Consider the following 12,111-nt stretch of genomic DNA (forward strand, 5'->3'; position numbering starts at 1 on the left):
TCCTCTGGTAAGTGTTCTTGGGTATCTTGATCAAATATACACGAATTGTTAATTTATTATTAATTTAAAAAAAAGTGTTGTTTTTATTATTATTGACAGGCTGGTACCCACGCGTCATACATCCACTATGACTTAAAGTACACCCTGAGGCTGTGTGCTGAACATGGTTACCTCCAGGCCTGCGTTCTGGTCTATAAGATCATGGAGCTGTATGAGGAAGCTGTCGATCTGGCCTTGCAAGTGAGGATCTTGGCTAGTGTTTTGATGAATATGTAGCTAATTGATGACTATGTAATATTGGCAGGATGATGTAACATGCAAGATTTAAAGTGGAAGTGCAAATCGTGAGCTTACCCAATCTACACTGATTTGAAGTGGATTTAAAGAAGTGACCTCAATAAGGGCTCATTTCACCTGGTCAGTCTGTCATGGAAAGAGCAGGTGTTCCTAATGTTTTGTCCACTCAATACACATCGCTGTGAAGAAGTATTTGCCCCCCTTTTCTAAGTTTCTCTGCTTTTGTATATTTTTTGTGTGGCTGAGTTATCAGATATTCAACCAAAACCTAATATTAGAACAAATAAACACAACAATTATATACTTATTTAATTTATGTCATAAATAAAAAGTTATGCAACAACAAATGCCCCTGTGTGGAAAAAGTAATTACCCCTCTACACTCAATAACTGGTTGTGCCACCTTTTAGCTGCAATGACGCTTCCTGTAGTTGTTGATCAGTCTCTCATGTCACTGTGGAGGAATTTTGGTCCACTCATCCATGCAGAAGTGCTTTAACTCGGTGACTTTTGTGGGTTTTCAAGCATGAACTGCTTGTTTCAAGTCCTGCCACAACATATCAATTGGTATTAGGTCTGGACTTTGACTAGGCCGTTCCAAAAGGTCAAACGTGTTGCTTTTTAGCCATTTTCATGTAGACTTGATTGTGTGTTTTGGATCATTGTCTTGCTGCATGTAACCAGCTGCTCTACAGATTCAACTCCACCACGGCCTGACATTCTCCTGCAGAATTCTCTGATACAGCGCAGAATTCATGGTTCCTTCTATTAAGGCAAGTAGTCCAGGTCCTGAGGCAGCAAAACATCCCCAAACCATACCACCACCACATTACCTACCACCAACGCTGGACCCCAAACCATCACTACACCACCACACTGGACCCCAAACCGTCACACTACCACCACCACGCTGGACCCCAAGCCACCACTACCACCACCACACTGACCCCCCAAACTACCACCACCACGCTCACCATTACCACCACCACCACCACCACTACCACCACCACGCTGACCCCCAAACCATGGACCCCAAACCATTACCTGGACCCCCACCATTACCACCACCACGCTGGACCCCAAACCATCACATTACCACCACCACGCTGGACCCCCAAACCATCACATTACCACCACCACGCTGGACCCCAAACCACATCACATTACCACCACCACGCTGGACCCCAAACCCCGTCCACACTACCACCACCACGCTGGACCCCAAACCACCACCACACTACCACAAACCATCAAACCATCACACTACCACCACCACACGCTGACCCCAAACCATCACACTACCACCACCACGCTGGACCCCCAAACCATCACATTACCACCACCACGCTGGACCCCAAACCACCCTACCACCAACGCTGGACCCCAAACCACATCACATTACCACCACCACGCTGGACCCCCAAACCATCACATTACCACCACCGCTGGACCCCAAACCGTCACATTACCACCACCACGCTGGACCCCAAACCGTCACACTACCACCACACGCTGGACCCCAAGCCATCACACTACCACCACCACGCTGGACCCCAAACCATCACACTACCACCACCACGCTGACCCCAAACCATCACTACCACCACCACACTGGACCCCAAACCATCACATTACCACCACCACGCTTGACCGTTCGTATAAGGTTCTTACTGTGGAATTCAGCGTTAGTTTTTTTTTTTTTTTGCCAGGCATAATGGGACTCGTGTCATCCAATGTTTGAGGGTTATTTGTAAACTCAGGGTCCATGTATCTAATATTTGGTTTTGGTTAAAAATCTGATAACATTCAGTATTAAAAATTTGCAAAAATAGAGAAAATTAGAAAGGGGTCAAATCCATTTCACGGCACAGTATGTTAAATCAGGGTCTGAAAGGGCATCTATGAAGCGTGCATGTTGTTATTTTGGCTACGCACAGCACTGGGGGCAAAACTTTCCTAAACCAGCTGGTGTAACTTTCCTCCTGTGCTCTCCCTCTCCCAGCTGTGCTGTGGAGATTCATGATATATTTCCCGAAAGGGACACAGTAAATAATAATAATAAATTATAATTATTCCAGGTGGATGTGGACCTGGCCAAGTCATGTGCTGACCTGCCTGAGGATGATGAGGGAGTTGAGGAAGAAGTTGTGGCTGAAGATCGCTCGTCATGTGGTGCAAGAGGAGAAGGATGTGAAGAAGGCCATGAACTGTCTGTCCAGCTGTAACCTGCTCAAGATCGAAGACATCCTGCCCTTCTTCCCGGACTTCGTCACCATAGACCACTTCAAGGTTGTAGTGTTTAAGAAAATACATTGTATGTATGTATGTATGTATGTATGTATGTATGTATGTATGTATGTATGTATGTATGTATGTATGTATGTATGTATGTATGTATGTATGTATGTATGTATGTATGTATGTATGTATGTATGTATGTATGTATGTATGTATGTATGTATGTATGTATGTATGTATGTATGTATGTATGAGCTTTTGTTAAGCCCAAAGACACTTCTACACACCAGAGTAGTAATCAGACCTGGGTCTAGTATACTACCTAGGTTATATACTTAAGTTCAGTGTTCTTTTGAGGTGCGTTTCATTTACCTCGGAGCTTGCACTTTTGTGACTTCCGTTGGTTTCGTTGTACCAGGCAAATCACGAGCATATGTGTATATGATGAGTTGGAACCAAACAAATTTCCCCATGTAGGAAAATGTTAAGTTGACAAAGCTATATCCCTTCTTCCCTGCAGGAGGCTATCTGCAGCTCTTTAGAGGAGTACAACCAGCATATAGACGAGCTGAAGCAGGAGATGGAGGAGGCGACGGAGAGCGCCAAGCGGATCAGAGAGGACATCCAGGAGATGAGGAACAAGTACGGGGTGGTGGAGAACCAGGAGAAATGTGCTGCCTGCGACTTCCCCCTCCTCAACAGACCCTTCTATCTGTTCCTCTGTGGTCACATGTTCCACTACGACTGCCTCTTCCTGGAGGTCAGTGTGCAAATATGTTTTATTTGACCCTTGACCCTATTTCAAGAACAGTTGCCTAAAGATATATATATATATACCAGTAGGTCAGTAGCACACCATTTTACCTTAACTGTTGACCCTATTTCATAAAGAGATGGCTAACAATGTAACAATGCAAACAGAGTCATTGGATAATTACTACATATATTTGTAAATTATGCACACTACATACAGAAAGAAAATTAGTTAGATGGGGTATCCCCCCCCAAAAAATTCTCTATCTATCTCTTCATGAGATTCAAGAGTTAAATACCCATTTTATTATTCACCACCATATATGCACCTTCCATACTGTAACGGTGGATCTTTCCTCAGGTGACCCCTCACCTGTCCACCCTACAAGCAGACTAAACTAGGTGAGCTGCAGAAGAAGTTGGCTGCAGCCACTCAGACCTCAAGTCTCGCCACCGCCCCGCCCCCAAGGAGAAGGAGGAGGGGGCGACACCGCCAGCCTGGGAAAAGAGAGTGCTGGAGTCAGCCGTGAGCAAATCAAGTCAGACATCGATGACATCATCGCGTTTGAATGCGTGTACTGCGGCGAGTTGATGATCAAGTCGATCGACAAGCCGTTTATTGATCCACAGAAGTTGGAGGAGGAGAAGTCCAGCTGGCTCTGAGTTAAATGGTTGGCGGCTTGGAGCTGAAATGAGCTAGGTCTGAAATGGACTGCCTGATATGAGGTGGGACAATTTGACTGAAAAAGGTCTGAAATTAGTGAAATGGGCTTTAACTGTCTGAACCGATGAGAAGTGAAATAGACTTGTGTGAAATGACTGAAATGCGCAGCGTGTGCTGTCTGAAATGGAACCGACCAGTGTGTACACTGTAGGCCAGGAAATCAGCTGTTATTCTCTTTGATAATGGGATGTACAGCCACAGCTGCACAGTGCCGGGCGATGGATACTCACAGGAGTGGGGAAGAATGCAGGCGCTCCTATATAAGCCCTATAAGTGTCTCTGTAACATGATATATTCTACAGACACTCTCTCTGCGAAGCTTAAAAAAACTGCACTATGTCGGGATCACACACCTTGGTTTATTAAACATTACAAGATCAGTTCCCTATCTTTTACACTCATCTGTCTAAATTAACAAATTAACCTGTGAAATGTTCTCTGAAATTGAATGCATATTTATAAATCTTCACTGGTATTAGATAGTTCCACTGGCTATTGACATGAATAGTGCTATAAAAAGGTATGTAAAGAACTACAGTTTTTGTTATTAGTGTCCTTTATGACATCATGAGAACTTTCTTCACACCTGTTTCATTGGCTGACAGTTTATGTTGTGACATCTGAGATCAGGTCAATGTAACCCACTTTTGGTTTGTAAAATGCACCTATGAAAATTAAACTAATCTTTAATTCTGTCTTTGGAATTGTTATTTCAAGTGTTTTGAATGTTATTATGAATTCTGAATGTTATGAATTCCTCTGATGGGTTCCCAGTGGCGTAGCAGTCTAAGGCACTGTGTCTCAGTGCAAGAGGCGTCACTATAGTACCTGGTATGAATCCAGGCTGTATCACATCCCGCTGTGATTGGTTGTCCCATAGGCGATGCACAATTGGCCCAGCATCGTCGGTTTGGCCAGAGCAGAACGTTATTGAAAATAAGAATTTATTTTTACAGACTTGCCTAATAAAATAAAATGAGTCTCAGAATCTGAAAGCTGGGCTGGTGAATATGAAAATACAAAGTAATGGCAGTTAAGACACCTGGAGGATTTTATTGTGGGTTTAGGGGATTTAGTGAGATGCCTTCCTCTCATAAATATGCATAAATTGACGAGGACTGGCCAAGTAATTCAATGTTTACACTGTCATCAATGTATAGTAAACTATGAGATTGAAAAGTGAATGTGAAGTTTGTTTGGGATAAAGTAAAGCATCATATGTACACAAGGCTTCTTAAGGAGGATCGGGTACATATTGATGATGCTCTAATTTCTAAACAGTTCCACTGTAACACTTGTGCATTGTTTGCCATTTATAGCTCATATCAAATCAGTCATAAAATCTACACAATTTTCCGGAAAATGTAACAGACTCGCGATACTCGTAACGACTTTCCCCCTGTGAGTGACGTAACATGCAGCTCGGTAATCTTCGGGATTAACAGACTCTACCAATGGAGTTCGGATCGCAAACGATAATATGGCATAAATCATTTGAACTACTACTTATGGGCAACTCTCGCCAGAACTGACTCTAAAATACTTGTTACAATGTTTGTGTTGCTCTATTTCCGCAGCGATTCCTTTGAAGGGCAGATACGAAATCGTCACTCTCTCTGCATTCGATTAGTTTGCCTGTTCCCTGCTCTATCCTCGCCATGGCGCCGTGTCCCTGCTCCCTCAGTTACAGAAAGTGGCCGCCTCTCTGCTGCTGTCGACCCAAAGCTCACAGACTCACTCGTTGCCTAGACCCGCCATCTTGGAGTCAGAGAACTGAGAGTCGGCAGCAAGCTACGAGAGAGCGCAAAAGGGGGACACGGGGCCAAGGTGAGAAAGTGTTTCGGAGGTAATATGGTGAGGGAGCAATGGGGTAAGATGGCCGGGAGGGAGAAAGAATTAGATCGCGGGGATCCGAAAACAGAGGCTTCTGGACGCGACCCTCGTGTCTATTCAAGGGGACGGATAGGTACTGGAAATATTCCTAGGCCTCTCGCTGTAAACAAGCCAAAGTTGTGTATCACTCCAAAATGAATCGTATTACTAAAATACTCATATGTCCAGAGAAGGTTGGTAGCCTTAAAGGGGCAGAACCCATTTGAATAACTCAAAAAGAGTGAGTGGGAACTTCATACCTAATTAATTCAAAAAAAAAAAATGATCAGAAACGTATCAAGATTGACAGTTAGCCATTCAAATGTAACAAAGGCCGGGGTTTAGCAGACAGTCAAACGTGTCAAACTTAACCTGCTCTTTGAATAGGAATTCAGCTGGCCAATGCCTGTTCCTAACCACAACATATAATTACCTTGCTAACGTAGCTGCATACCTTGACCCTTGATATACATGTCATATCGTGTGTTGTGTAGCTAGCTAGCTAACGTTAGCCAGCTAGCTAACATGTCATACGAGCTTTGCTGGCCCACACAGCTAATGCTAAGTGCTAACAGGCTAAGGCTAGTATAAGCTAAATTATGGTAGCATCGCAACTTGCAGGCTAAACGTTGATTTTAGCGTTAAACTAGCCAGCTAATTCCCGTTCAGTTAGACAGCTAGCTAGCTAATTTAGCTGAACATTCATTCATCAGTTGTGCTTTGCTCTGAGTGTTTACTGGCAGGCTAGCTACATTGTAACTCAGATTAGCTAGATTGTAGTACAGAGGCTTGATTCACTTTGCAGACACCTGATCTCATTATCACTCAATCATCTCTATGATTGAACCACTAAGTAAACCTACATTTTCCCCACACCTGCAATAGACATATATAAAGGATCTCCCTGAATAAAATTGTTTCTGTTTATATAAGTTACCTAGAAGTCCCCATTTCTTTTTACAGGTTAGTGGGAATCAAAGTATTTACATCCAGATTGGTGTTATGTGGCATGAGCCTCATACTCCTGTGGGAATTTGTGGACATTTCAAACGAGTTGTGACCATATAACCTTTATTTAACAAGGCAAGTCAGTTCTTATTTACAATGACGCCGGGCCAATTGTGAGCCACCTTATTGTGAGCCACCAAACACGGCCGGTTGTGATACATCCTGGATTCGAACCAGGGTGTCTGTAGTGACGCCTCTAGCACTGGGCACTCTAGCAGAGCCTTAGACCGCTGCGCCACCATTAATGAGTCCATAGGTTAGGTTCAGGATTGGGTTCATAGGTTAGGTTCAGGATTGGGTTCATAGGTTAGGTTCAGGATTGGGGTCATAGGTTAGGTTCAGGATTGGGGTCATAGGTTAGGTTCAGGATTGGGGTCATAGGTTAGGTTCAGGATTGGGCTCATAGGTTCGGTTCAGGATTGGGATCATAGGTTAGGTTCAGGATTGGGGTCAAAGAGTACCCCTAAGACCCTTCCCCAACCTCTGACTTAAGGTCTTGAAACATGCCTGTACATACCTATTCAAGCATATTTAGACTCAATTTCCTCTATCATCAGTTCAACATAAGCTCTTTCAATCTGATACATGAAAGTGCTTGAATGTCCACAGGTGGAATATGCTCATTAGTCAATTTTGACAGCTTTGATTGGTGTGGTGCAGTGTGTGACTTGTGGCTCTTTCTCTCTGTTTCAGGCCTTTCACATCTTCTGAACTGACAGTTGTGATTGGAGATAATGAGGATATCCATATCCCACATTAGAAAGGTTCCATTGTTTTGTTAATTTCTGCACAAACATATGTCGGTGTTATGTTGCATGCGGAGATGAGCTGTCAGGGAGACGACATGGAGGTCCTGACTGAAAACACACAATCTTTAGCTGTAATATTACAACTTCTGCTCTACCCTCCACATTGGTTGCTCTCTTATCACACTCTCTCTCTCCATCTAAACCCCTACCTCTCTCTCTCCATCTAAACCCCCTACCTCTCTCTCTCTCCATCTAAACCCCTACCTCTCTCTCTCCATCTAAACCCCTACCTCTCTCTCTCCATCTAAACCCCTACCTCTCCCTCTCTCTCCATCTAAACCCCTACCTCTCTTTCTCTCCCTCTCTCCTTTTCTTTTGTCCTCCCCTTCTCTCGCCCAGTGAGTATCCCTACCTAGTAGGGCCTACAGGTCTCAGTCCTCCATGGCGTCTGGGGCTGGGCAGGCAGAGGCCGGCGATGGGGCAGCATGGTCGTCATCAGGCCTGGCCAAGCCTCTTCACCTTCAGCACCTGGAGAGATCCCTACGCCTTGACAGCTTCCTCCGCCTGTGACCGCCTCAGTCTTCAACAGAGACCTATCCAGGTAAAGTACAGTTATAGAGCCCCACTCTGGAGTTGTCATGACTCATAGTTATAGTACTCTATTTATAATGAACAGATACCTATTCAGGTAATATACCAGTGTTTATCCTATATTAATTTACGCGGCGCCCGCTGCTGCCCAAAAAAATATATTTTTAAAAACAACACATTTTCGACTGAGAGGCTTGATACTCAGGGATACCATTTGTATGTCTCTGCTTGCATTTTGAAGGTATACTGAGCACAAATATGAATGCAACACAGCATGCAGCAATTTAAAAGATTTTACTGAGTTACAGTTCAAAGAAGGAACTCAATCAATTGAAATAAATAAATTAGGCCCTAATTTATGGATTTTCAAATGAGTGGGCAGGGGTGTAGCCATGGGTGGGCCTGGGAGGGCATAGGGGAGTTCCTTACTAACTAGCGTTAGACTACCAGTCATTGTGCTATGGGAACAGCTAGCAATTGCACTAAGCATAGTTAGCAACTTCCTTCAAACTGAAAGCAGAGACATACATTGTATCCATGAGTTCATCTGACTCTTAACGCTGCAATATGTCACTTTTTATTTGGACGACTCAAACAAATGCACATAGAAATGTGAGCTGTAGATCTGTCATTATTATTGAAAGCAAGTCTAAGAAGCGGTAGAGCTGTTCTATGTGCACTACTTCTGTAGTTCCCGGTATGTTTAGTTTTTTGGGTCTTTTACTTTCGGTTTTGGTACAACAGCTTCAAACAGCTGAAAATGCAATGATTCTCTACACCCCTCACACTCAAAGCCAGTTCCACTTCTTTATTTTTTTTCTTTGTTCCCCTCTAATCGGGGACTAATTTAGATCTGGGAACCAGGTGGGTGCAATTAATTATCCGGTATAACAGAACCAGCAGGTGCCGGACCTCGTAGGGCAGGGATGTCACTCATTCCATGGAGAGACTGGTGTCTGCTGGTTTTTCCTTTCAGTTAAGACATAGACAACCAGGTGAGGGGAGTTCCTTACTGAGACCTAGACAACCAGAGGAGGGGAGTTCCTTACTGAGACCTAGACAACCAGGTGAGGGGAGTTCCTTACTGAGACCTAGACAACCAGGTGAGGGGAGTTCCTTACTGAGACCTAGACAACCAGGTGAGGGGAGTTCCTTACTGAGACCTAGACAACCAGGTGAGGGGAGTTCCTTACTGAGACCTAGACAACCAGGTGAGGGGAGTTCCTTACTGAGACCTAGACAACCAGGTGAGGGGAGTTCCTTACTGAGACCTAGACAACCAGAGGAGGGGAGTTCCTTACTGAGACCTAGACAACCAGAGGAGGAGTTCCTTACTGAGACCTAGACAACCAGGTGAGTGAGGGGAGTTCCTTACTGAGACCTAGACAACCAGGTGAGTGAGGGGAGTTCCTTACTGAGACCTAGACAACCAGGTGAGTGAGGGGAGTTCCTTACTGAGACCTAGACAACCAGGTGAGGGGAGTTCCTTACTGAGACCTAGACAACCAGGTGAGGGGAGTTCCTTACTGAGACCTAGACAACCAGGTGAGGGGAGTTCCTTACTGAGACCTAGACAACCAGGTGAGGGGAGTTCCTTACTGAGACCTAGACAACCAGGTGAGGGGAGTTCCTTACTGAGACCTAGACAACCAGGTGAGGGGAGTTCCTTACTGAGACCTAGACAACCAGGTGAGGGGAGTTCCTTACTGAGACCTAGACAACCAGGTGAGGGGAGTTCCTTACTGAGACCTAGACAACCAGGTGAGGGGAGTTCCTTACTGAGACCTAGACAACCAGGTGAGGGGAGTTCCTTACTGAGACCTAGACAACTAGGTGTGGGGAGTTCCTTACTGAGACCTAGACAACCAGAGGAGGGGAGTTCCTTACTGAGACCTAGACAACCAGGTGAGGGGAGTTCCTTACTGAGACCTAGACAACCAGGTGAGAGGAGTTCCTTACTGAGACCTAGACAACCAGGTGAGGGGAGTTCCTTACTGAGACCTAGACAACTAGGTGTGGGGAGTTCCTTACTGAGACCTAGACAACCAGGTGAGTGAGGGGAGATCCTTACTGAGACCTAGACAACTAGGTGTGGGGAGTTCCTTACTGAGACCTAGACAACCAGGTGAGGGGAGTTCCTTACTGAGACCTAGACAACCAGGTGAGGGGAGTTCCTTACTGAGACCTAGACAACCAGGTGAGGGGAGTTCCTTACTGAGACCTAGACAACCAGGTGAGGGGAGTTCCTTACTGAGACCTAGACAACCAGGTGAGGGGAGTTCCTTACTGAGACCTAGACAACCAGGTGAGAGGAGTTCCTTACTGAGACCTAGACAACCAGGTGAGGGGAGTTCCTTACTGAGACCTAGACAACTAGGTGAGGGGAGTTCCTTACTGAGACCTAGACAACCAGGTGAGTGAGGGGAGTTCCTTACTGAGACCTAGACAACCAGGTGAGGGGAGTTCCTTACTGAGACCTAGACAACCAGGTGTGGGGAGTTCCTTACTGAGACCTAGACAACCAGGTGAGGGGAGTTCCTTACTGAGACCTAGACAACCAGGTGAGGGGAGTTCCTTACTGAGACCTAGACAACCAGGTGTGGGGAGTTCCTTACTGAGACCTAGACAACCAGGTGTGGGGAGTTCCTTACTGAGACCTAGACAACCAGGTGAGGGGAGTTCCTTACTGAGACCTAGACAACCAGGTGTGGGGAGTTCCTTACTGAGACCTAGACAACCAGGTGAGGGGAGTTCCTTACTGAGACCTAGACAACTAGGTGTGGGGAGTTCCTTACTGAGACCTAGACAACCAGGTGAGGGGAGTTCCTTACTGAGACCTAGACAACTAGGTGTGGGGAGTTCCTTACTGAGACCTAGACAACCAGGTGTGGGGAGTTCCTTACTGAGACCTAGACAACCAGGTGAGGGGAGTTCCTTACTGAGACCTAGACAACCAGGTGAGTGAGGGGAGTTCCTTACTGAGACCTAGACAACCAGGTGAGGGGAGTTCCTTACTGAGACCTAGACAACCAGGTGAGGGGAGTTCCTTACTGAGACCTAGACAACCAGGTGAGGGGAGTTCCTTACTGAGACCTAGACAACCAGGTGAGTGAGGGGAGTTCCTTACTGAGACCTAGACAACCAGGTGAGTGAGGGGAGTTCCTTACTGAGACCTAGACAACCAGGTGAGACCTAGAGTGAGGGAGTTCCTTACTGAGACCTAGACAACCAGGTGAGGGGTGTTCCTTACTGAGACCTAGACAACCAGGTGAGGGGAGTTCCTTACTGAGACCTAGACAACCAGGTGAGGGGAGTTCCTTACTGAGACCTAGACAACCAGGTGAGGGGAGTTCCTTACTGAGACCTAGACAACCAGGTGAGGGGAGTTCCTTACTGAGACCTAGACAACCAGGTGAGGGGAGTTCCTTACTGAGACCTAGACAACCAGGTGAGGAGTTCCTTACTGAGACCTAGACAACCAGGTGAGGGAGTTCCTTACTGAGACCTAGACAACCAGGTGAGGAGTTCCTTACTGAGACCTAGACAACTAGGTGAGGGGAGTTCCTTACTGAGACCTAGACAACCAGAGGAGGGGAGTTCCTTACTGAGACCTAGACAACCAGGTGAGGGGAGTTCCTTACTCCAGACAACCAGGGTGAGGAGGGGAGAGACCTAGACAACCAGGTGAGACCTAGAGGGAGAGTTCCTTACTGAGACCTAGACCAACCTAGGAGTAGACAACCAGGTGAGGGGAGTTCCTTACTGAGACCTAGACAACCAGGTGAGGGAGTTCCTTACTGAGACCTAGACAACCAGGTGAGGGAGTTCCTTACTGAGACCTAGACAACCAGGTGTGGGGGAGTTCCTTACTGAGACCTA

At 45.9% G+C, this 12,111-nt stretch overlaps 1 protein-coding gene and 1 long non-coding RNA gene across 2 annotated transcripts; both read left to right on the forward strand.

Annotated features, from left to right (window-relative positions):
* The first annotated feature begins 75 nt into the window (after positions 1-75).
* On the forward strand, positions 76-3,733 carry LOC124030189 (vacuolar protein sorting-associated protein 18 homolog). The gene is made up of 4 exons (XM_046341637.1): positions 76-240; positions 2,376-2,586; positions 3,056-3,295; positions 3,650-3,733. The coding sequence occupies exons 1-4, from the start codon at positions 164-166 to the stop codon at positions 3,683-3,685; spliced, it is 564 nt and encodes a 187-aa protein (XP_046197593.1). The 5' UTR covers positions 76-163; the 3' UTR covers positions 3,686-3,733.
* Positions 3,734-5,669: 1,936 nt separating this feature from the next.
* LOC124030188 lies at positions 5,670-8,199 on the forward strand. Its single transcript, XR_006837918.1, has 3 exons — positions 5,670-5,839; positions 7,586-7,656; positions 8,041-8,199. It is a non-coding gene; the product is annotated as an uncharacterized LOC124030188 (long non-coding RNA).
* Positions 8,200-12,111: the final 3,912 nt, after the last annotated feature.

This window comes from Oncorhynchus gorbuscha, unplaced genomic scaffold (assembly GCF_021184085.1).
Source record: "Oncorhynchus gorbuscha isolate QuinsamMale2020 ecotype Even-year unplaced genomic scaffold, OgorEven_v1.0 Un_scaffold_9781, whole genome shotgun sequence".
NCBI lineage: Eukaryota > Metazoa > Chordata > Actinopteri > Salmoniformes > Salmonidae > Oncorhynchus > Oncorhynchus gorbuscha.